The sequence below is a fragment of the Meleagris gallopavo genome, chromosome 1 (assembly GCF_905368555.1).
Source record: "Meleagris gallopavo chromosome 1, MGAL_WU_HG_1.1, whole genome shotgun sequence".
Classification (NCBI taxonomy): Eukaryota; Metazoa; Chordata; class Aves; order Galliformes; family Phasianidae; genus Meleagris; species Meleagris gallopavo.
Genome location: NC_139404.1, coordinates 95377414 through 95404144, shown reverse-complemented (window position 1 = coordinate 95404144; position 26731 = coordinate 95377414). Strand labels below are relative to the sequence as shown.

At 36.8% G+C, this 26731-nt stretch overlaps 1 protein-coding gene across 6 annotated transcripts in view; it reads left to right on the top strand.

Annotated features, from left to right (window-relative positions):
- ROBO2 (roundabout guidance receptor 2) overlaps positions 1–26731 on the top strand; it is a 459965-nt gene that overhangs the window by 426688 nt on the left and 6546 nt on the right. The window contains exons 24-28 of one of the 6 annotated variants that reach the window (XM_019620124.3): positions 176–384; positions 8852–9034; positions 13532–13702; positions 20059–20319; positions 26143–26343. In XM_019620124.3, coding sequence (XP_019475669.1) covers positions 176–384; positions 8852–9034; positions 13532–13702; positions 20059–20319; positions 26143–26343 — 1025 coding nt within the window. The remainder of the gene's footprint in view (positions 1–175; positions 385–8851; positions 9035–13531; positions 13703–20058; positions 20320–26142; positions 26344–26731) is intronic. The other 5 variants (XM_085241077.1, XM_031556589.2, XM_085241102.1 and 2 more) reach the window with 5 other exon arrangements.

Sequence of the window (26731 nt, the reverse complement as noted above, 5' to 3'; positions counted from 1 at the left end):
AAAAGTCTGCAAATACTCTGCTATGGTGAATAACTGAACTGATTTTTTCTTGAGTTTGAGCTAACAAGCATGTTTTGTAAATCTGCTTCAGGCTTACTGAGAGGCTTATTTTCTACTGACCACAAGGTATAAACTCTCATCCATTCTGATGCCCTTTTCCTGTCTGTTTGCATAGGCACATCCAAAGCAATACGCAACCTCCTCAGGCACCAGTTCCACCCCTTGGATATGTATCTGGAAACCTTATTTCAGACTTGGAAACAGATGTTCCAGACGATGATGAGGATGATATCGAAGAAGAAACTCTAGAAATCAATAGGCCACTGAGAGGTCTAGAGCATACTCCAGGCTCCAGTATGGACAATTTAGACAGCTCTGTGACAGGTAACCAAACACAGTAAACATTAACACCAGCTTGTTCCTCACAGCAAAATACATCACCAAACAAACACTTTTAAAGTGAAAATTTATTCCACTCTATTTCTGTAACATTTAAAATGTGTTAATATTGAATGCTAAGTTAAAGAAGGATTTGAAAATAGTTTGTGTTGCTGCAAAATGATAAGAAAATTCATGAATTTTAAAAAGCTTTAAAGATTCAAAAGAAAACTCAATTATATCCTAGCTTTCATGAAAAGTTCACTCTACTGGAGAAGCAAACCAGTTACATAAAAAGGAGAGGGAAGACCTCAGCTTTGGAATATATGTTTCATTCATCAGGAGCGGCATAAAAATGTTATCTTAAATAATTTTCAGATATTTTGCTGGGTAAATGCTTTCACAGATGAACATGAAGAAATTAGAAGACTTCAAAATAAGCATAGTTAGTTAGATCAGCACAACATTTAGTTATAGTGTAATATAACATTTATGTTGGGAAAAAAAAAATGTGTATTTTGAGCCTACTTTGTGTTGAAGAATTTAGTAATCATTCCCTTTCAGTTAAGGTATTTAATTATTCTGATGCATCACTGCTTTTCGCCCTTTGGATACATTGGAAAGTTACAACAGGAATCATCAAAGGGGACCTAGAGGAGTATGATGAACTAATATACAGAATTTGAATAAATAAAATTGCTGTTGATGAAATATAGGCAGTGAAATATATACATTCTTTTTTAAATGCAGACTTTATATGGACACATTGAACTTTTTAGGTATCTCCAAATTCCCCTTAGGCTGAACTTGGGCTTCTATACAATGTACTGTATACATAGTGTTCAGGTTTATTGCAGACACAGATGTGCATAGTGCCCATAGCTTCTGACAGCTGGTGGGTGCCTCTTCAGTCTTGGAGCTCTATGGAAAAACACTAGCTTGTTAATTGCACCTGCAAAGAGACTGGCTTACTAAAGCATTACTACAACAGCACAGCTTATTTTCTTCTCCTTGTTGTGAACTTTGGAAATTTCAAGGATTTTGTACCCTTATTTAAACATTATTATTCTGAAAACACTGCAGGAATATGACAGTAATGGAGCATCAGTACCTATAATTTCCTTCCTTTTCCCTTGTTGAATTAAATACTGTGTTGCTTTATCCCACTTTCCAGACTTTTAGCTCACCCTAGGGCCAGACTGCTTGCCAATCTAATTAAGACTTAAGAACTGTAGCTCTACTGCTGTGATTTGAAACTCAGGTCCAACTGAAGGCTGTAGAGTTAAAGTTTAAATCCCTGAATCCAGAAGGTTAACTTATTAGCACATGAGTATGTTAAGTCACTTTGCCTGAATTTCTAGTGTAATCTCCTTCAGGCTATAATTCTGCATATTTTTGCATATCTCGCTAATGGCTCAGAAATGTTTCCATTAGGAATGCAGTAAGGGCTTTACACAAGTAATACAGAAATAACTAAATAAACAGGTTGCCACATATTTTCCATTTGGTAAGTATTAATATGTCAGTGCTGATATAATTGTTAATCAGGAAATTAGTGTTTTGCACATTTACATTTTCCCCTAATATTTTGGACCAACCTACCTTATGCAAAGTAAGAAATGGCTGTATTTCTGTTCTGATTCAAAGATTTCTGTGCCCACTGTAGTTTATACTTTTACAAATAAGAATCAAGCTTTTTTTTCTTAGTTGTTAGAGTAGTTCAATTATTGGGGTGTTAAAAAACTGCTGATGGTTTTTTGTTTTTTGTTTTTTTTTTGGAAGAAATTGAGTAGAACCTGGTAATGTAGGCTGGCAATGCATGCAAAGAGATCAAATTCACACCCACTTGTTCCCACCATCACCTTGATGTTGGTTCATCTAGCTGAAAATTAAGGTTTTCCTTTTTGTTTTCTTTTCTTTGCGTGTTTAATTCCTATCTGGATCTGTTCCTCGATCTGGTTCACTGCATGGCAATGTGTTTGCTAGCACTGCAGGAGGGGACTGTGCAACCGGAAAGGAAGCAAAATGACAGGCTACCCCAATAGGGTACAGCCAACACTTAGATTGACATGAAACACTTATGAAACTATAACCTTGCAAAAATACATCCAGTGTGTTCTAAATGATCTATAAAATTGCAAACTCTTGGAATAAAGAAAACCTACTTCTGTTTTTCTTAGTTACTATGTGGGCAAAACCTCAATTTTCTGAGTTGGGCTTGCTTTTTTATTAGGAGATGGAAGGAAATTGCTTATTTCATTTAGGGGAGTTGTTTCAAAGGAGAATTTTAATTTTGTGTATCTGTTTCTGCTAACCCATCCAGGTTGCATTTGCTAGTGTTAAAGAGGGCATAAAAGAAATTGCATCCATTGTTTCTAAGCTGTTTCTCTTTCTTTAACTTGATTGCTTTTAGAATACTGTTGAAGAACTAAATTGTTTTTTCTTCAACTGAGAAAATAAAAGCTGCTTCTTACAGGGCTTTTGATGATTTAAACCAGCATCTTCCTAGGAATTGACATAGTATGTTTTTACTTTAAACATATTAAAAATCTGAGAGAAATGAGAACAGCTAACCTTAAAGAAGCAGTTTTTCTGTACATTTTTAAGTATGTCCTATCAGTTCAGTGTCTGTATGAAAATTAAGTTGACATTCTTTGATCCGGGCTTGCCCAGAATAAAGTTGACAGAGTTACTGTAGGATGAGCAGGATGTTAGCATGCCTCAGTGATGACTTGAAGATACCCACTCCTGGAGTGCAATGGTACTTTGTTTTTCACTTCTGAGATGAGGTTTTCATCCAGTGACAAAAGTAGGATTCTCAGTGGGGAAATGCTGGCACTGGGTGAACTTAGCTCAAACTGCTAAATTTCACTACAAACATAGTGTAGCTCCTATAAAGTGTTTAAAAGTCAGGTTGTCATCCAAGTTCTTGAGTTTTCGTTACAGCTAACTGAAGATTCAGACATGGATTTAATCTACACTATTAAGGTTTTCTCTTTGCAGGTGGCAGAGACATAATGTTGACAGGTAGAACAGAATGAAAAGCGAGAAGGAATGCACAGTATCTTAACATTTTCCAGATACTGCAAAGAAAACTCAAGGAGGTTTGACTGTTTTGACTGGGTCAAAATAAGAAAGTAAAGCCCACATTTTGATTTGTTCTCAGCATGGTTTGCTAGGGTACTAAGTTCCTGATTCTGATGTAAGAAATAAGTAAACACAAAACCAGACAAAACCAAACAATAACAAGCAAACTAACAAACCCCTGAAGTGCAGCTGTAAAATTTCTACTGACTTTTAATACACAGTCACTTACTGAGGGGAGAGAGAAACCCATTGACTAGCATGGACATTAGAACAGGCTCTTTTCCTACCTCACTGATAGAAGCAGAGTGATATTATTGTAAAGAGTACCATTGCATATGTATAACAAAACTGATTTTTTTTTTTTAGTAAAATTATATAGATTTGAAATTATTAAGATTGCCATAGGATGTATAACTCAGCAAGGAAGAAAATCTCTTACTTGATGTGTCTTAGTCTTGATTAAAAGAATTGTGATCACTGTGTGGTAAAAGTTGTTCATTCATTGCATCTGAGCACAAATGAAATAATTCTTGAAAATTGCACAAAATCATTTTGGTGAGCCATATTTTATCAAGGCAGAATTCAATATTTGTATTGATTTTGATAGGGATGCCTATTGCAAAGATTCTATTTTATAAGCAGTTAGACAGATTGCATTTAATAGGAAGAATGTGTTTCATGGATTAAATATGTACTCAGAAAATAGGAAACTGGTAGTTTTTGTATCTCATAAAAATGGTAATGTAACAATTAGCAGGGTCATATTATAAAGCACAGACTTTACTCTAGCTTAATGGATCTAGGGATATGCATTCATCAGCAAGGATGGATTTAGCATAAAACGACATGTAAATGAATTGATGACTGATCATAAATTAATTTTAGTGTTGAAGAAGTAATAGAGACACAGCAAGATGCCACTTTATCATAGTATTTTATTGCATTGAGCAACTACTTAATGTTCTGGGTGCATTTCTTTTCTAACAGCTTGAATAAATTTAAGATTTTTGTTGTGCTTTTCAGCAATATGGAAACCAAAAATCTAGAAAGATTGAAAATGTAAACATAGATAAATTTGGCTAAGTGGCATAAATTCATTTTTCATTACATGGTTATGAAAAGCATTAATTATGCTTGGACTTCTGAAGTGTCAGATACATATACATGTTTTGACTCCACTTACTTAGAGTTTAACACCACTTTGCCATTTCTCCCTCAAAAAAGTGTTTATTTCAGGTGTATATGGTTAATATTTGGGGCATCTCTGAGGAAGTATACTGTAAAGCATAAGCTCAAGTCAAATTATTGAGGTATGATCTTATTTATATTCTGCATTCAGCACGTTCCATTATTCTTTTTTATCTAATGGCACAACGACTGTTGCCCCCTTTTATTTAATCACTCTCATTAAAATTAGTAGTCATTCTTTCTTTATAATTATGACCTAGAGGAAGTGAATGCCTTCTTCCTGTACATGAGCTGGAAGATTTCAGCATCAACTCCTGGGGATTTCATCCACATCTGACAATCCTGAGCAGCCTGGTCATGTTCCACCAGAATGCCTGCAGAGGAGGAGACATGTAATGTTAGCGTGTGCTCTGTGCTTTTAAGAAAGAAAGCACAGAAGCACAGACCCAGTCCCAGTGACATCAGTTACTATCTTTAAGCATGTAGATTTTTGTGCATACAGAGAAGTACTATGTGGAATTTTCAAAAATGTTAGGTTTGCTGTGAGCAGATCTTGTTTCTTTTTGTTACCTTAAGTAAAGCAAGATTACACCTTCCAAAGAAAAAATAGTGTTTTAATTGTAGGCGAAATGCCACTAAAAGTTGTAGGCATGCAGCCTACAAGGAGCTGGCACCTCTATTCCCTTCACCTTTCCCTGAGAGCAAGGAGCTTTCTGTTTGCATTAGCACCAAGAGATATTTTATGGAGCAAGAAAACAGAGTTCAACATTTCACAGAGTTGATTTTGTTCCGCATAAAGCATTTACTGCTGCTGTCAGCAAGAGTAAAATTTACAGTTGCCAAAAAGCGTAAAAACTCAAATGCGTTCTTGGAGAACACACAGTGAGCTGCATGTAAAGGAGACACTAAAAGCCTATTTCATTCCATCTGAAAATGCACAGTTGATCTGAAAGAGATGTCAGCATCTCTTATGCTGCCTTTATTCAGAGAGAAACAAAAGTGTGCCTGATTGGGGAAATCAAGAGGCTGGTAGATGCCATTAGGGAAGGCTTCCCCTTGAGCACAATACAAAGGCAGCTGCACAGAGGTATGAGGGGCCTGGCCTGGGCTGAAGCAGGCTTGTGTCCACTGGGCCACATCTGTGCTTCTGGAGGACAAACAAAGAGAGAGTGCTGCTGGGGAAAGAAGGAGAACAAATAGAGAAACTTGATAGCTCAGAAACCAATGGAAAAAATGTAGAGATTTCACGGTTAGCTTACTGACTTGAGCAGTTTTGAAGAGCTTTTCTTCAGCTTACATTCCACTAACCAGAAGTAACATCATTGTTTGCTTTAACTGTCAGCTGTGTTGATGTCCTCCCCCAGTACAGTTCATGTCCATGCAAGGACTGATCTGCTGTGTTCAACCCATGGGCAGAGAACCTGTTCCTAGCTTAGCTGGTGTTTGCTGTCCTTGAGAGATCAGGAGGTCAGGAACAGATCCCTCAGAGGGTTGCCTGAAAAACTGGGAGTCTGATGGCAGTGCTTATCTGATCATTGGTAGGTAGGTGTTGTTAAGAAAATCTGGCATGGCTATGTGTGTGTAGAGAGGTAAGTGTATAAATACTCACTGGAGAGAGTGTTAGAAACTTGTGCAGATTTTTAGTCTGTTGCACTTTTCAAATGTGGATTTTTTTTAAACTAGATTAAATCCTCCTAAGAGCAGATGGAATATAGCAACTGCTCTGAGATACACCCCAAAAGTATTCTATCCAAACAATCATTATTATTACGTGCTGTGTAACTTGTAAGTGGTTAGTAGATGGGCATAGCAACATAAGCAAATGAAAATTCAAACTTAATTTCATTGAAAAGATCCATTGTTTTGTCTACAGATACAGAAAACCTATGTATGCTCATACATATCCTATTCAGTATATATTGTCATGTATCTACATACAGAGTAGAATGTATAAAATACTTGGGCCATGGAACTAACAAAATACATCATAAATTTTCAGCACCTGAATATCTTCCTTTGATATCTGTGAATATAGTTATATTTTTATGTTTCAGCTTCTGCTTACATATTTTGTGGAATGTGTTGATAAGCAATTGTTTGAAAATGTTCTCAGCTATAGCATTTCATTTTCTTACATCTTCATGAAGTGTTTTATCTCTAGTATCTCTTTTCATACATCAGCAATAACTGTTGCTAAGACTTTGCTCTTCATTCTCTCTGATGTCCCATCACACTTTGATTGTTATTTCAGTTTGTTCCTCCTCTCGAGGAAATTCAGATTCAGCCTTCCCTTGCTGCTGTCTAGACTTTCCTACATCTGTCTGCATCAGGTCAAGTCTGTTTGGAAAATAACAATTCTGTGTGTGCTCTTGGCAAGCAGAATCTAACTCTGTCACTCTCTGTTGCACTTAACACACTTTCTGCCTGTCAGACCTCCATAGACCTCTTCAGTTTCTTTTTTGTATCTTTGGAGTGCATGGACCTCTGTTATTATAGCCTGCCACTTTGCTGACATCAAAGGATTCAGTCACTACAGCATCACAAAATAATCCACTGTTCTTAGGCTTTGTAATGCAGCATAAGCAAGTCAGTATTGATTTAATAATTAATGATTTTTAACAAAATAATACTTTCCTGGACAACTCTTAACAAAAGCTTTGAAGAACATACTGGTACCGCTGTTCATCTTAGGTATATTGACATAAATTCACCTTGCTAAAGAAATTGTTAAGTCAGGTCCATGATTTATCTCTCCACAAGTGTGTCATATCTTGGAGAACAGATCTTCAGTGGTTCATTGGGATTTTTCTCAATATGCCACTTTTTAAAAAGCAACCTTCAGATATTTTAAGATGAAGAGGCACTTTTGGAGGTAGTAGAGTCACTGACCCTGGGGGTGTTAAAGGAAAGACTGGATGTTGTGTTGAGGGACATGGTTTAATGGGAGCTATTGGTAATAGGTGAACGGTTAGACTGGATGATCTTTTAGGCCTTTTCCAACCTTGGTGATTCTATGATTCTATGATTTGCTGTCTCAGAACAATATTCTGTGTCTACATGGTGCCACGCATTGCCATGCAGTAATTCAGGTCCCAGAAGCATTCTGGTAGCTCTGCACTTTAGCTAGAGTTGGTAACTCATTAGTATGTCTTGTCTGTACTTGGAGCAAAGCTAGGTATTTGGTGGTAGTTGAATATTCTTCGCCTCGTGCTCCACTGGACATTTAAGAACTATACAATGTCATTTATGATGATTTTCAGAAGTACAGAGCACTAACAACTCCATCTGTAATCACTGAATTTTGATACTTTGAAATAATCCAAACTCATTTATAGTTTTGGAAAATATATGTTGCATTGCCATATTGGATAGCTGATCAGTTCTTTCTGCAATGAAAAAAAGTAAAAGAAAATATAAATGAAGAGTGGAAAATATGAATCCTACTCTTAGTGTTTTGTTCTTCATGTTTTAATTATGTCAAGATTTCTTGTCATGTTTTCTTTCTTATATCTTTTTTTTTTTTTCCTGGCTCTATTTTTTGATGTTATTGCTTTCCTCTCCTGCAGTGGTGGTAATCTATAGGGTATGGTGAGGTCTGCACTAGCTCACTGTGTGACTCAGTATTCAAGAACGTGTTTGCTCTGCTCTTGAATGTCTGTTTCTAACCTTTTCAAAAAGAGAAATCAATCCTGTAAAATGGATTGCTTTCCATCAGTTTTGTTTGGGCCATTAAGACTGCTCATCTATTTTAAAGTTTTGGTTGAGAAAATGGCATAATGCCAGTCTTGTTCCAGAATGTTCTTGATGCCCAGGTCTGACTTCAGCCATACCGGCTGAGATTTAGACATGTGGTGTCCTAAAGTAAGACTTTTTGCAAAAATGAAAGTAGATATTGCTTTATAATAAATAAAGTTTAAAAAAAAACATCACATTACTTTCAATCCCGGGAAAAATATTTTAACATTCAAAAGAATTTATTATGGCATTTATATATGTGTAGAGGATATGTATTATTTGGTTTACAAATTGACAATTACACAATGCAAACTATGAATGAGATCCCAGTTAGCTTTTATAGTGCTCTTTTATATCAAGCTCTGTTAGCCAACCTTTGGGTTTCCTGTGGGTCTTTAAGATTTAGATGATCAAAAAAATATCAAACATGTACAACTCACTAGACCCCTACATTTGTTTTTAGGTTCAATGGTAAATGGATGGGGTTCTGCGTCTGATGAGGACCGTAACTTTTCTAGTCATAGATCTAGTGTAGGTAGCTCCTCAGATGACTCGATCTTTACCAGCGGCAGTTTTGCACAAGCACTGGTTGCAGCAGCAGATAAAGCTGGTTTTAGGCTGGATGGAACCAGCCTGACAAGAACAGGTTTGTAGACTCAAAGTTAATGCTTTCTGCATGAAGGGTATCTCTGCCTGTTCTTCTTTTCAGTGAACCTGCGTCTCACTTCACGTTTTTCTAACATGCATGGAGTAAGGTGGATGGAGATATTTTTATCAGTATATTTAAAATAAAAACTTACTTTTCATTGTTAGTGATTTGAAGTAGTGAATACTGCAAGCTTTTAATCAGCACTTTCAATCTTCTGCAGTTTCTCTTAATGCTGACTCTGCTATGGATTTACTGACATGTGCTCTGTTTAATATTTTGGTTAAGAGATCACTAATTCTGCCATGCAATCTTTGATGATTTTATTCCTGCAACATCTCCTCACTATCATTTACATTTCCAATGATGAAAGTCATATTTAAACTGTTATCTCCATCCCTGCTCCTCTGTTGCATCTCTTCTTGCAAAAATGTATTTTTCTGTGAAGTTTTTCAAAGCATGGGGGTGGAATGCTATGATTGGATTATAAATGATATGAAATGTTTAAAAGTCTTTTTAATCAGCTGATGTTAACAATATTTAATTCAATAAATCATTAAATTTTGATTAAGTTTAATTTTAATTATGCCATCAGAATAAGCCAAGTGAAATTTAATACAGGTAAAGTGACTATTGCTTTTGAAAACAATCAGTCTTATCAACTAGAATAAATGAATGAAAACAAAATATAATTTAGTTCATAATTGTAAAGCTCCTTATGTTTAATTTTTAACAACAACCCCAAAAGATAAGCAGAACTTCCTTTTAAATATTCTGAACAAAGAATGTATTTACATTTGCTCAGTCCTATTAAAATTAAAAAAAAAAAAAAAACACCTAATTATTTAAATCCACACAACATAATACCGAAGTATTCATTCGGGTTCCCATTTTTTATTATGCTTTCTTCTCCTGTTTCTGCATACATTTCCCATAACATTCCTATCATTTAAAAATTTTTATTATCATTTTTGTACAAAATTTATCCTTTGCTAAAATGTTTGCATTCTTGATAAATGTCTCCAAATGTTAGAAATGTTAACTGCCAGCTTTCTATACAGAGTGATTTCATGAGAAATACTACCTTTTAGGAATGAAGAAAAGAATCTGCAGTAAAGTCCTATGCCAACAACAAATCACAGTGTGAAATTTCAGCTTTTTACAAGTCATTGAGACCTTTGACTTTGGTTAGATGTAATCATCCTTAAAATACAGTTATTTCATTGTTAAAAATAGTTAAAACTCTAATTTTCTTCTTCTTATTTAGCAAATTTGGCCAAACTATTACTTTCTTAAAATACACTGTTTTGCTTGAACTGACACAAATCCTTCCTAACCTTTTTATTTTTGTGTTCTTCATGGCCTCAGTAAACTAAAACAACTTGTATTAGGCCCACTGGGAAGTAGTTTCCACCACATACATGCACAAAGGGGTTCAAACATGCAGACACTTTTAAATATGATTCCTTACCGGAGCAATATAAAAGAACAGGATGAGAAATCCCTTGTCAGTTATATTTTCCTAGCTTAATTAGGTCACATATGCACTTAAACTGAGCACTTACACGTAATTCCTTGGATAGACTATTAGAGTTAAGGTTACAGAAGAGTATTCAACCACTGTGGTTATCTTTTTATTGCCTTTTTATTCTCTTAATGATCCAGAGAAAAAGCTGAATCAAAAAGCCCATGTAAACAGCCTCCCTTTTTTCCCCACCAAAATATCAGCAAATGGAAACAGCTCTGCAATGCTTACTGTAGTTTCCTTATGATATGATACCTCCCAGGGTAGTCTGATCAATCAGGCTAGCCTATTATGGATCTGCTGTACCACAGTAAATCCATCATAGTGCAAAATGGCATTTTCCACTGGAGAAGCAGCAATATTATTTCTGTTAATTGCTCTGGAGGAAATCTGAAGGTCCTGACTCTTTACTCCTTTGAACAGTTATTTTCTCCCACTCAGAACAGCTATGAAATATTCTTATTGATATGAAATGAGAAGACCAACTTCATAGCCTCACATGGATGTGTTTGATTGTCCGGCATAAGAGGCACTGGTAAATCCAGATGCAAGATGTCTCTCCTGCAAGACACTTTGATTCCATTTTCCAGAAACCATGGTGTGATTTGTCATGTAGTTCAGCCAGTTTTCCTTTTTAACACCCATGGGAAATTAAATCATGAATTACTGGATTCATCCTTGTCTCCATTTGCACACACTAAATCTACTATAGAGTCTGACACTGCTCAGCAGTTCTTCCTGGAAAGGCTGCATAAAAAAATAACATGCTGTAATCAGATATTAGGTGCATTGAAAGATGTGTTTTGGGAGCCGACATATCATTTGTATTTGCCCCGTATCTGATTTAGGTCAGTACTATTTATTTTCCTTCATTTTCATGAAGGGATAAAAGAGAGAATTTTTAGTGTATATATTTATATATATTTTTTCAAGTCAACTTTCTGAATTCATGATCACATTTCTTTACTCAAGAGAGTAAGCATGAAGGTTCTTCATCTTGCACTCACTAGTTGTGCTTGCATGTTGCAAGTTTATTTTTACAGAACATCTGTGCTGTATGAGCAAGGATGTAATTTCAGGCTCACATCTGAATTCCTTTGCACTAGTGGCCTTTTTCCTTTTAAACAAGATATGTAATATTTTGTCTGTGTTCATTTGCTGTTTTATCCTTATCTATGAAACAAGGGCTTGATCACTTGTCTTTGGCTGCAGCTGTGCCAGCTATAAGAGGTTAATGTTTCCAGCCTTCACCCACATGCTTATTACTGCTTCCTCCCATCTTCAGAGTTAGCTGCTTGGGTGGGCATTCAGCTCCTCATTTCAGTTTAAATGCATCAGGCTAGTAATGGCATACTGTTCATACTCTTTAAGTTCAATTTGGCTTTCTTTGGCAGAGGAGAGTTAAGGAATGCCTACACAAATGGTTCAAATGTGGTAACCTCTGATAGATGACAGGGACACAAGGCTGGGAGGCAACATAGCCTAAGAGAGTGGTCCTCCTCAGGGTGCACATCAGTCTGAAAATAAAAGATCAAGCCTTAGGTAGTCAGGAAAAATCAGAAGGACAATAGTTAGATGTTATTGTAATGCAAGCATTTTAATGCTAAGCAGTGTGTTAGAGAGATTATAGTTACTTTTTTTCACTTTGCCCTCTTTTTGCATCAAATATATTTTAAATAGTGCAGTAGATAGATGTTTACTTCTGATTAGGTTAATATAGATCCTGTTGTATGTGGTGTCATGCTAGAAGTAAGGACATCTGTTATGATGCACGAAGTGTGGCACTTATGCACTAGAATTTTGGCTCTTCCAGGAGTTTTACTAAAAAATATAAATCACAAGAGGCTATGATCTAATTAACCAGAAGATAATTCAGCCTCATTTTAGAGCTTAGGGTTTACAGATTAGAAAAATATCAAACAGCTATTTTGTCACTTTTCACCAGAGTGTATGGGTCTACAACTGGACTGAAAGAGAAGTTCTGACTGGCTCACAAATCTTCCACTGCAGAGAAGGTTAAACAAAGTAATAATTTTAAGCAAGTTCTAAACAAATTAAAGCATTAACAACCCTGAGATGCTTGATCAGAATCATGTGCAGAGAAAAAAAAAAAAAAGACAGTGATATTTAGTTTTCTTCAAACGTTATTAAATAAGGAACAAGCCTAATTAACTGAATAAAAACATGAAAAAAAGAAGTGAATGGAGTAAATGAACTATACTCATGCTGTTCCTGCCATGATATTTTTCATGATCTGCTTCAAAGAACAGCATCAAAGATATCAAAAAAGAGGAAGTATGTAGCTCCATTAGTCTATATATTAAAACAAAAACAAAAACAAAAACAAAAACAAACAAACAAAAAAACAGGGAATGAATTCATTCAGAATAAATAATTTTTGAACACATAAAATAATGAAAATAAATAGGAAAACATTACAATTTAAATTCCTTTTTTAATTTCTTAAGAGAAGAGAGCCCTGAAGTATACACACCTGCAGTGCTACATAGCTTGCAAAAGCAGTTATCTTTATCTCACTGGAGTTACTCCAGATATACAGTGCTTATGGGTGTCACTAAGATGAGAATCTGGCTCAGCAAATGTGAAGGTAGAAGGCAGGAGGAGATAAATTTGATATGATTGAAGAAGTGTTTTCCTTCACTGCTGAGTGCTGAGGAGTTGTTATAACACATCTGTTCTGAACACCAAGCAGGTAGGAGTTACATGGTGAGCAGCGGTTTTAACACAACAGATGGAGCAACTTTAATTATAAAAGTAAAGATAAAGGATTGCCAAGTTTCTCACTTTGCTTACTGTGGTGTAACTTAAGCAATTGACATCAGCAGGTATCTCATGCGGACACTTGCTTGCCTCTGAGAGTTAGACCAGATTTAATATTTCAGAATTTACATTAACAGAACAGCCCATTTCAAGTCAATAATATTTTTGTCATCTGGTTTCTCTTTTTCTAGGCAAAGCATATCCTTCCTCTCAGAGACCTCGGCCAAGCAGTCCTTTTTCTACTGACAGCAACACCAGTGCAGCTGTCACTCAGAGTCAGAGGCCGAGGCCCACTAAAAAACACAAGGGAGGCCGGTTGGACCAACCCCCCTTGCCTCATCGTAGGGAGGGAATAACAGACGGTAAGTGTGGCGGTGGGAGACCCTGGTGATGAGCTACAACATGCAGCTGTGCAGAATGGGAGGCCATAAAGCAGTCTTTTAAGGAATGTCTGTTACAGTGAGTTACTTGCTTGGTGAAGTAGAGTCCCCAGGTACATCAGCGGTATTGCAACACTAGTGGTGTGGAGCTTGGTTAAGTGACTCTTCAAGGAGCCTTTCTTCCTTTCAGCTCTAAACAAGTCAGCTCTAAACAAGTCAGCTCTCAGGTCTCAGTATAAATCTTAAGAAGAAATGACTGCATTGAACATGGGTTGGCATTAAAATGTGACCCCTGGGTAATTTCATTTCTAAGTAGCCACCACCAGCATATAGTGAATTTCTAAGAATAATCATGCAGCCAGTCCCACAGTGCTCTCTTTGTTTTCTGCTGGTTTTGACAGCCGTGCAACAGCTATAGAAGTACGTGCCATGCTTTTCTCAAGGCTTTGCCTCACATCTTGTCTGTGCTGCTTCATCCCTGAAATTCAGTGACCTCGGTGACTTTGTTTGTCACTGCAACATCTCCAGTTCCCTCTTACCCCAATTTCCAGCTAGAAATTTCAAGTGTATCCGTTCTGCTCTTCTAATCACTAAAATCAGTTCAGCTTTCCATTATCTTGGTCTATCCCATCTTGAGTTTGGCAAAAAATGCCTTTGTTACCTGTTACTCCTCGAGAAGGTCTGACTATAAAGGTGGGCAGCTTGCTATCTCCCCTCTCTTCTCTTCTAATCTTACTAGTCACTTTGAGTGTTGAAATTTTCAGTGAGGAGAAGCAGGCAAATGGAAAAACTGTGTTAAAGGAGCCATCAAGGATTACTGTAATGCATTGCAGATGGGGATCTGGTCACTTTCCTCATGCTGACCTGTCTTGCAGTGTTCAGGACAGGGCAGTTCTGAGAGCTTGACTGTTCCACCTGTTTTAGTAGCCCTCAGAATGGCACCATCTGAATGCTGGAAGCAGGAGTCATGCCAGTGCCAGTCATGTCAGTCTCCTAATTTTGATTTTTGACAAATCTTTGAGTATATGGGGAAGGAGTAAAAAAATCACTTTGGTATAAACATCCTCTGTATTCTAGTAAAAATCAGTTGAGAATCCTTTCATCATCTTCTTTTATCAGGCAGCATGTTGTAAATAGATTTGATAGAGCATGTATTTAGTTTGCTTGTTTATAATGTGCTATTTATTACTCTAGGTATGTTTAAAAATATATTAACAGCATGCAAGCTGGACTGGAGCCACTAAAAACACTGCAACTCTCCTCTCAGTCATGTTCATCAAATGTACAGATAAAATTTTGCAGCATGTTCTGACAGATTCCTTGTTTGTCAGATTGTAAAAGTGGAGAACAGATTCCAGAAGTGAAAGTCTTCACCAGAAGTGTTACCATTATAGCTCATACTCTGTGACTCACCCTCACTACCATATTGTTTGAGGAAAGAACTCAAAATAGCTTAGACCCCACTCACATGGCTCTGACTTGGTTTAAACATTAATGCTATCCACTTCTGGATATATTCCAGAGGCCTCACTGCTACACAGATCTGTTAAATAGATGTGTTATGAGAATAGGAATTGGAAATTGTGTGTCAATTGCACAATAGTGCTGGCAATTCCCTTTCTGTGCATGCATTAATTTAACCTTTCAGAGTAGTGTATATTTTGTCACCATGAGCTATGTGTACATGTGTGTTTGTAATGCATTAAGTGTTGTGGGACCTTAATCTCACTTCTTTAGAATACTGTTAGTATAGAAGTGTGTAATAATAACATGGTTACTGGAAGATTGATGGGAATCTAGTTTAGGTCATGAGGCAAATAGAAGTGTGACTCCTCAGGGAGTGACTCCATCATAAAATCTGACATTGCTTTAAATTGGTGAAAGAGATCAGATTTTAAGATTTATTTAAAAAGTGGAATCTCTTATGTCATTGATTATTCATTATGAAACACTAATCTCAGTGGAGTTTCTTTAGTATATTTGAGTCAGAACACCAATTTTATACCATGTTCTTAAACAATCAACCTCTCAAGCATAGACAGTAACAACTTCTGGACACTGTTAACATTTGCCTCTTACAAACCTAGCTTGAAGTCTTACTTTGTGTTCCAAAAATTTACAGTGTTTAGAAGTCATACAAGATGCTTTCCCATTCTCTCTTACAACAGAAACAAATAAACATAAATTGTACACTTTTTCCATTTCTAGTGTTGCTGAATATGAGTCATTAAAGCGTAAGGGCAAATCTGAGTCATAGCTAAATTTGCAAAGGACATTTGTCAATTAAAGAACGAAGATTGCTGCTGCCACCTGTATGTATGGAAACAGACTACATTTAAGAATTTCCAGTGTCCAGAAATTAAAAATGATAACTGAATATGTAGATACAATCTATAGTTTCAGGTCTGAATCCTCTGGACTAACTCTACATTGAATTATTTTATTTGTCCTCCTGTACAACTTGTTTTTCAACTTTCCCATCCTGAAAGATTGTGGAGACAAAGGAAAAATACCTTATGAATCTGTCAATAATGGAAAGCCTTAAAAGCAAACAGACAAAACTAATGTGAAGTTTTTAGTTCTAGTGCTCAAAGAATAATATATTTTCTTGAAATGAATATATTCACAAAGTACAAAATAATGGAATTTGCCATACATGCAAATTACACAGTAACTGCATAACTGAAGGTGAAAGTTCTTCGTTGTTTGAGCATGAGGTTTTAAAAGAACAAAGAAAAATTAGAGAGGAAGTATGGCTGGTGGTTAAAATAGAGAAATGTGACTTAAGACCATTAGCTTTCCAAGTCTCTTGTTAATATGCAATTTTAACTAAGGCAGACTGTAGTGAAGATGCTTACCATCTGGTACAAGAAAGTGGTTCAGAGTCTTATTAAATGTAAATATTGCCCCGAGGAAAACAAATGACTAGCACAGGTAGAAAGAGATGTCCTTATACTTCTTGGTTCTTTAACTTTTCTAGCTAATAATGAGAAGCTGTGCCCAAACTTACATAATGTCCCAGTCATTTGGCCAGTGCTCTGCTTGCTAAAGGAAGGCTGGAGTAATCCCAAGAGAACCATGCATCTGCATCTGATAAGGCTTTCTGATGTCCTACAGCTTCTCAATCACAATTCCTCTATTATTAAATCAGTAAGACGATCACCTATCCCTCAATACACTTATAAATAGCCTTGCAAGTTTGATAAGCTTGCCATTAGAGGCTGCAAGTGGTAGTTTGGATGGCATCCAACAGCCTAGGAAGTTACTAGCTCAGTATGGATTTTCAGGTGTTTTACCTGGCACTCAGAACATAAATGTAATGTAGATGGAGGTCAGTGACAATCAGTAACATCATTATGTGTGCTTTCACTGAAAATCCTCCTGAAGTCCCTAATTATCTACATTCAAATCTTCCCTTGAGTAACTGACATTATGGCATGAGTTGGCTTCCCTCTGTGTGGTAACAAGTCTGCTTGTTAGGGACTGAAAGAACTAAGTCATCTGATCTGTTACCCTTTACCAGCATTTGAATTCCCTACCATTAGCCATCGTGTAGGTACATATGTACAAATGTATGCAGGGATGCGTGCACAGTTGCTTAGAGACATCTTAGGCTGAGAGATGGGGAAAGACAAGACTGTGACACTGGAGGATGAAACTCGTGACTCCAAATATATGGAGTCTTTATATATATGCCCCAACAAAATAACAGCGTATTTAGTAACTTTACTTAAGGCAGAAGATTTGCAGTAGAGAACTTGAGCTGTGGAGTGAATAGAAAGCCACATTGCCAAATGAAGCTCTCTTCTACCTTTTTATATTAAAAACGAAGGGTAGGTGTTAGTATGACAATCAACCTGAGTAAAAAAGTGAAAAAGCAAATGATATAGTTCAGATCTTCTCAAACATATCTAGCACAGCTCAGTAAGTATTTACTCAGGCTAGAGCCAGCTTACATTAATTCTGTAGTAGCTGTAATTCTAGAATTGTATGAAGCTTCATCAGAAAATAATTTTTATTTTTCATTTCAGCTAGCTCATCCAGAGGTCTAAAACACCCAAACAGCTTTACAAACATGTTTTTTTATTTCACTTCTATTCACCAGGAATTATTCTGCCCATTTTACTAATGTATAAAAGCAAAATCCAGGTTAACAGTAGACCAACAAAATAGGTCTGCTATAATTCCAGGAGTTTCAGCTAGTTCTGGAACACACAGGACAGTTTAAGTACAAGACCTTTTTACCTTCTTGATATCTGATTAATAACAACTTAGACAGCAATTTGTGAAGAAGTGTTCTATATCTTAGGAAGTATAATATTGCAATCATTTTAATATTTTTTTTTTCTGTGGTACTACTTCTTTAAAATTTTGTTTATATTAAACTAAATATTTTATCTTGGAAAATAGTACTGTCAGATGACATGTTATGAGTGCATTTATTGGATTCAATGCATCCTCATAAAGTGCTTATAAATCACAACTTCAGTAATATATATTTCAGATTGCATAAGCAGATGCCAGTGTTGTGGTTCTGTACATTAACTGGTTATGATTGTAATAAAATCAATTATAAGAAATGTCGTTTTGGAAGCCAACAGTATAAAGCAATTTTAACATTGGCAAGCTCCCATACCCTCCTGCTTCCACCTACAGTAACTCAAGTATTGCCACTGTCATGAAAGGTCACATCTATATTCATAACTAAAAATTTCTCAAATAAATTAGTGCTGAAAATAAAGCACACATCAAGCTCATTGACAGATTATTATTAAACTGTTCTATCCAGAAGATAGATATCTTAATTTGGGATATAGCACTTTAGCTATGAGCAAAAGTACAGAAGCAACGCCAGATACAACTTCTTTCCTTTTTAGACACAAGTATCTCACACATCTGCATTTAACATTAGGAAACAATTTTGGTTTGAAACAATGTCTTAGCAACTTGGGAAGTATTTGTACCCCATATATAAGAGACAGAAGTATCAACTCTAGCAGCAAGGATGTGAAGCTTCATGTGAAGCTGAAATACAGGCTTCAAATAAATTATATCCAAAGGCCTCCTCAACAATGTATAAAATGAGTTTAAGTCTCACTAGGATTAAGAAAATCAGACCTTCCTGTGGGCAAAGGAGAGATTTACTCTTCCATGCTTTTCAAATTCCCTGACGAACCTTCAGCTAAAGTACAAAATGCCAGAAAACAGGGTATAGCCATATCTAGTGTAGACTAATACAGAGTTAGTGAAGTTGGTAAGGTAGCATGAATTTATTTGGATTGTGCTTTGCCCAAAGCCAGAATTAAACAAGTTTTCTAAGTATAAAACAAGTAGTCTATATGGAAGAATATTTAAAGTACTTTTTTCTCTATTTTGATTGTTTTGAAGAATGTAAGAATTTTCTTGATTCTTACTAGTCAATCACATGGTTTACATGAAATCTTACAGTTAGAATTGTCATTATTCAGGTTCTAGAATTAGCTTTGGTAACAAACTAAACAACAAAAAGTACCCCCACAAATGTGATTAGAAGTTTCACCATCAATTCTACAAACATCTCAGTAACCCAAGCCCTAAACTTGAAAAGAATCAGAGTGGATAGAGGGATCAGGCAAGTGTCTTTCAGCATTTATGTGAAATTACATGTTGATTGGTTATGTTTGCAAGACTGCTAACCTTAAGAGTGGTCATCCTGGTGTCTGTGAAGACTACAGGTTTTGAGAGAACACTGAAAATGTATTTGAAGAAAATGTTCACTCATTGCTTTGGGATTCCATTTTAACACACATTTTCCATAGGTGTATTGATGCTTTTTCAGTGACAGTACTTTTGTGAATAATTTTTTTCCCAAGATACTGTGGAATTTTACACATTTTGATAAAATCATGTATTTAGATGGTGGGTGTAAGCCTCAAACTGAAAATGAAGCCCAAAAAATAGGAGTGATGAACCAAGCCCTAATATGATGGGCAAGAATTACTCTGTTGACATAGATCTGGTTTTCATAGTCTTTCTTAATTGTTCACTGTTACTGAAAGAGGCAGATGGAGTGTACCTTGTGGAAAATAAATCTCATGCTTAGAAATGTAAATCAGGACTTGCAGTGAGTCTATTGATTATTATGGAAGTTAGAAAGAGCTAGCAATTCAGTAACTTGAGTTAGAAATCTATTGGAAAGTAATTTCTGATTAACAAGAAATTTCCTTTTAAAATCAGCAGATAAAGTGATTCAAGCCGTTTGTGAGGGACGTTTTTATTGTTCGTTTCTTTTCAGCATCAAATGGAAGCTCTGTTTCAATTAAAAATTAGTTCATCTAAATCTTATTCACGTTTTTTAGATCTTCCACCACCACCTGACCCACCGCCTGGTCAGGGTTTAAGGCAGCAAATAGGCCCGGGCCAGCGTGGAGGCTCGGCAGAGAGGAAAGGAAGCTCTCTTGAGAGGCAGCATGCACCCAGCGTAGATGACACAAAGAGCTCCTTGGACCGGCAAGCTAGGACATCACTAGAGTGGCAGCGGCAAACCCAGGAGTGGATAAGCTCTGCAGAACGCCAAGAGGATTTCAGGAAAGCCCAACACAAGCAAGCATTTGGATCAGGTGCGTGTGTGCTGCACCAGCCCAGGCCATGTTTCTTGAAGCTTTTCAGCTGAGGATTTCTGTAGCTGGCAGGAGGCTAAGTTCACCCTCCATCTCTGCATTCCTGCAATGCTGGGGCTCATGACAGAAATTTTTTAAGAAGGCAAGGTGAAATGGGAGCTTGCAGTCTAAGTTCTTCTCCTCCTGCAACAATGATATCTCATTAGAACCTAACTCTGTGCATTCTTTGCATTGTTTTGACAATTAATAGTGTTGTCAAGCATGGCCATGGGAGAAACAGGAGCAGTTTCAGGGAGGTAGGGAAGAAGGAAGAAATTTTTTTAGTATTTTCTATTAGACGTGTTTATTTAGACTACAGGGCTATATTTTTTAGTTCTTTCAACCTGGATCTAAATTGTCACTAGTCGTTTTTGCATGTCTTTGCAGTAAGGCTGATCCTTCTGAACTATCGACACTCCCTCCAGCTATATTTGTAATACTGTCTTCTCCTTATTCGAGGATATGACAAAAGTTATGTTCATCTCCTAGGCCTAGCAAGATGATGGCACAGTCATTCAGCACAGGACCTGCTCATATTGTTGAGTGCTGACTTTGTCTTTTAAGGGGATTTCAAGTCTGTAAAAATGTGTAAAGGAGGCAATACTGAACTGTAGTTTTAGTTCCATGCTATTTGCAGATCACTTCTCTTAGCCTGACTGCAAGTAAAAGCTGCTGTTCCAAGTCCCCTTACTAGGGATTTTCTTTAGTCCACTAATCATATATTATCCCAGTGCTGATTAAAGTGATACAAGAAGAGAATTGCTCAAAGACAATTAAAAAAAAGTACATGATCTTCCTCTAGGGCTACACCGCTTCTTCAAGTCTGTATGTAGTTCCCCCAGTGACACTAGATGTACTTGTACTATTCTTCTTCCTCCTGACTTTATTCTAATGCTAATTTTCCTAGTTAATTTAGCACACTAATATAAATGACATTCTAGAAAAATTGTAAAATGCTGGCAAAGCTGTCATGGGGACATGATTTAATGAGCAAAGTCCTCAAAGAAAATAGCACATAGCATATTAAAGCATCCCAGTCTGTAGATTGGGAGAAGATTGAGGATTGCCCTGAGCCAAGTGCAACATCTTGCACTTGACCTTGTTGGACATCATTGGGTTCTCATGGGCCCACTTTTCAAGGCTGTCCAGGTCCCTCTTGATGGCATCCCTCCATTCTATTGTATCAGCTGCACTGTTCAGCTTGGTGTCATTAGCAAACTTGCTGAGGGCATACTTGATCTCATGGTCTATGTCATTGAGAAGGATGTTAAAGAAAACTGGTCTGAAGTATATCCCCTTGGGGACATCACTTGTGACCAGCCTCCACCTGCACATAAAGCCATTGTCCACAATACTCTGACTGTGGCCATCCAACCAATTTATCCGAATAGTCCACCTTTCAAATCCATATCTCTCCAATTTAGAGATAAGGATGTAGTGTATGACAATGTCAGAGGTCCAGGAAGACAACACCAGCTGCTCTTCCTTTGTTCACCAATGCTGTCACTCCATCACAGAAGGCCACAAGATTGGTTAGGCAAGATCTGCTCTTGGTGAAGCCATACTAGCTGCCTTGGATCACTTCTTCGTCTCACATATGTCTTAACATAGCTTCCAGGAGTATCTGCTCCGTGATCTTCCCAGGCACAGATGTGAGGCTCGCTGGTCTGTAGTGATCAGGTCTTCCTTTCTCCTCTTCTCAAGTATGGGAGTAATGTTTTCCTTTTTCCAGTCACAGCTATAATTTTTAAAATATGGTGGAATAACACGGCAAGCATGTCAGCCAGTTCCTTCATGACCCTGGGATGCATGTCACCTTGCTCCACAGACTTGTACACATTCAGCCTCGTGAGATGGTTTCAGACCTGCCCTGCTCTTACAGTGGGAGGTACATTGCATCCCCAACCCCCACCTAGAGGTTCAGGGATGTGAGAGGCATGTCAGACCTGACTGCCAGTGAAGACTGAGGCAAAGAATTTATTGAGTACCTCAATCTTCTTTGTGTCTGTAGTTGTCATTTCTCCCTTCTCATTTATCAGATGGGATAAATTGTCCTTTGCCTATTTCTTCTGGCTGAGCAGATCCTTGCTCAGTCATGCCAGCGTCATGCGTCCTCTGCCTGATTTCTTGTGCTGGGAGATGGAGAGCTCTTGTAGTTTCAGAAAGGTCCCTAAAGAGATGCCAGCTCTGTTTTTTTCCTATGATCCTGAAGGACAGTTTCCCAGAGGATCCCAATCAGTAATTCCTTAAACAGCCAGAATCTTGCTCTCCTGAAGTTCTGGATCCTGTCTGTGCTTTGCCAGGTCCATATTCCTTGAGATCAGGAACTCATCCAGGATATGGTCACTACAGCTCAGACTGCCTCCAACTTCAGTGCTTTTAATGATCTTCTCAGCACTGGTGAGCACCAGATCCAGTAACGCTTCACCTCAGGCTGCTCTATCCAATACCTGGACCAGGAAGTTGTCCTCAACAGACTCCAGGAGTCTCCTGGATTGCTTGCAGCCCACCATGTTGCCTTCCCATCAGACATCCAGGTGGCTGAATGGCATAATGACTTACGAATTAACTTAGCATAATGACAATTTTAACTAGAATGTACAAGTTGTGGAAACATACACAAAATATCACAATATATTTAATGCAACTCATTTCTTTGTGAACAAAGATTAAGTATGCTTGTCTGACCTTCTTAACCAGAACTCTTCTCCTTTTCCTCCAATTTTAAGAGTACAAAGAGAAGTTATCTGTTATTCTGTGACACAGAGAGTATTAAATTAATAGTAAAGTAGTAAATTTCCTATACTGCATGACTTGCATTTATCTGTCCTTACACACACACAAAAATCTCTTTTGACAATTCCAGTGCCCCACCTGAGCAATGAATTTAGGGCTGGACAGGCTGACCAGGGTGAATACTTGTCCTTTATGCATTAGAGAGGATTGCTGCAGTAGGTGTTATGGTTTTTTTCCTGGTGGGGGAGATTTAGTCCTTCGCATCTGGTATGTCTTTCTTCCCATTCTAGCTTCATGCATTATAGTTTTCTTGCTCTGTACCCTTTTCTCTGGTAGATTGAAAAAGGCTGCTCTTGAATGCGATGCTTATTTATGTTATCAATTTTTTTTTAATTATGTTATTTGTGCTTCATTCCTTTTCCTTTATTAATGAGAGAGAGTTTTCTCTCTCACTTTTCAATAATTTCCAAAGGGAGATATCATTAGCTATCCACTTCCACAAAATATCTATTTTGCACTTTAGAGGGCCTTATTTGGACCTTGCCAAGCTATGGGTGAAATTTTGAAAGCAAGATCATTGGTTTGAAGGCAAATAGAAGAATAATGTTGGGAACCAAGTTTCCACTGACTGCTTTCTGAATAGACAACATCTCTGAGTTCTTGGTAATGGCTTAACTGTGGAATGCTGCACATCAAATGGGACATTCTCAGCTACTCTTCTACATTAAGTAGTGCTAGATCAGGTTGCAATTGTTTTGATAATATTAGAAGCCTCTTAGTTATCTCGGGGGGTATCAAAACGTCTTACTACACATGCATACCCAGATTTTGCAGAGGTTGAAATTATAACTTCAGTTTGGCTCAGTCTTTCATGTAGAAAGGCATTGACAATGTCTCCTCATATTCTTTGCAAGACTGAGGCATGGGTACTTGCTTTGAGTACTGCTCAATGAAAGTAAGTCTAGCCTAAGGACTTCAGACACCTTCATTTCATGTGCTAGAGTGTTATGAAAATCTTAGCCTTTATTTTATGTCACAAATGTTTATTTTATGGATTGCATTTATTTCTGAGGGCACAACAGATAATTTAACACACCATATGCTCCATAATGATAATGCACTTCATATTTATTCATGGTTATTTTTTTCCTCAATATTTCATTGAACCCAAAGGAAGCCTTATCCTGAATCCACAAAACAGGAAAACAAATCAGTTGACCATATACGTCATCTTCAAACTCTTTTGTAATGCTAGTGACTTTTCCTTCCATTCTCTAAAAATGTATCCAGCTTTCTGCTAAGCTGATTTATGCTGCTTGTTTTATTGCTGCTTTAATGCAAGCTGTTCTGTATTTCAGCCAGCCTTTGGAAATCAGGTTTGCATCTGATTCTGTTGTTAGAGTTTGTATATAAAGATCAGGTAACATAATTTAAGAGGCTTTGGCTGTTAAATGACATTTTACTATGTCTTTTAAGCAATTATTTACATTTCAGCAAGGACAGCACAGTCATAGCACAAAACACTGATAATACCCTAATGTCCTGCAGTGCAAATATTCTGGTTCCTTCAACAGGACCATAGGGAGATAGTTTGGCAGAGAAGGAAGTTGGGTGTTTGCCCTCTTCTGCAACAGATTTACCTTATGAAAAGATTCTGTTCAATAGGAGAACATATGGGGAATTCCTGTATCCTACACGCTTGTGTTAGTTGACACAAAGAATTAAACTTCTGTTTCCTCCACAAAGGTAATTTGCATTTCCACCACAAATATGTTCTTATTTATCATTTCTCTAAGTTAATTGTATGCCACTATTGCCGCCTTTGCAAAGGCTTCATTAATGAAAATAAGAGCATATCTATCTTTCTTTCCAACCATCCCCACCTAGTTTTTTTTCTGTGATTCTGTCCTCTTCCAAAGAAAGCGTATTTTTTCCAGTCAGACTCCTTAATAGTAAAAACAATGGAAAATGAGAAATTAAAAGAAAAAAAAAACCTTTATCCCAGATTCACTTCAAAAATAACATCCAAAAAAAAAAAAAAAAAAAAACCACCAACATTCAAGGAGGAGATACCCACTGATTCAGAAGTAGCAATTTTTCTATTTTTGTTAAGGATGTATATTTCAGTTCTTTCTTGCATTGAACTATATTTAGCAATGTCTCCTTCTTAACTTCTGAGACAGCAAAAGTGGATCATATCCAGCAAAGAAAATAGTGCTTCTATTTCAGTGTTAAATCAGTGCTGCTGCTTTGCCTCTTAGGTCAAGATTATTACAATATCTCCCAAAAACTCTAATCAGATGAGATGTCTCATTTTACTTGATGCTATGTGAATATATTTAGTCTTGTGCTTTATTGAGCATTAATCCTGTTCTTGCAGGCAGTTCATTATAACAGATCTTCACTAAGGAACAGGCAAAATGAGTAAAGTAAGCCTTTTGCTCATAATGGAACATGAAACAAGCTGCAGGAAGATTTACTCACCCGAAATACTACAACTACCAACGTTATGTATAGTATAGTATGTCTCAGTGTTATTCACAGTCAGTTAAAAAAAAACTTCAGTGTACTTTGCATCGTTAGAAATTACTGAGCTGCTGGAAGCTAATTAAATTAGCTGATATTGCAATTCTTTATCTAAATTGATTGAGGTAATGTTACCATAATTTAAACTAAAGAAAAGGAAAAAGCATATTCTTATAGGCTTGAAGCAAAAATCTAATCATAGCTGCATTGTTTTGGAAATTGTATGTGCATTTATTTTTATTAAACAATCAACAATTTGTCATGTATTACTTCATAATGAATATAGGCTTTTTATAATTAATACAAACTAACACGAGTTTACACGAAAGCAAGATTAAGCTCTAGCCAGTTTCTATGTCTATGTGTACAACACTGAGTTGCGTATTTTGTTTGGTAAAATTGTCATGCTATAAAGGAAGACAAAAGACATATACCTGAAGGCAGGGAATGAATATGATGTCCAGATCAGAATAGTTTGTTTATACCTAGAGTATTGATTTTGGTTTGTTTTGCTTTTTTTAGAAGAGGCGCTGGTACCATATAGTAAACCCAACTTCCCATCCCCTGGCGGCCACAGCTCTTCAGGAACAGCTTCTTCTAAAGGATCCACCGGACCTAGAAAAGGTGAAGTCTTGCGAGGAGGTCACCAACGCAATGCCAGTGACCTTCTCGATGTAGGCTATGTGGGATCAAACAGTCAAGGACAGTTTACTGGTGAATTATGTAAGTTTATCTCTAGCTACAGTTAAAATTCTCAAATAGAGAAAAAAAAAAAAAAAAAAAAAGACAAATTATAAATCATTGTGAAGAGAGAATGAATTTCAGTGTGATGACCAGATTAAATTTTACCCTTATTCTTATTGCCTTCTGTAGTATTTTTCCAGTGACAACAAGTTAAGTTCATATACTCTTTCACTTGGACCAGTTCAGATCTAAGTCATGCCAAGATTATCTACTTATTACATCTTTAAATGTGTAATGCTAGTGAGAATAAAAACATTGGCAAAATTGAACAGAGATTCTAATAATTTAGAATTTTCTTGGCAAAGTATAATGTATTTGTCATAGAAATGCCATTGGGGTCTTTTCTCAGAGGAGTGAACGAAACAGT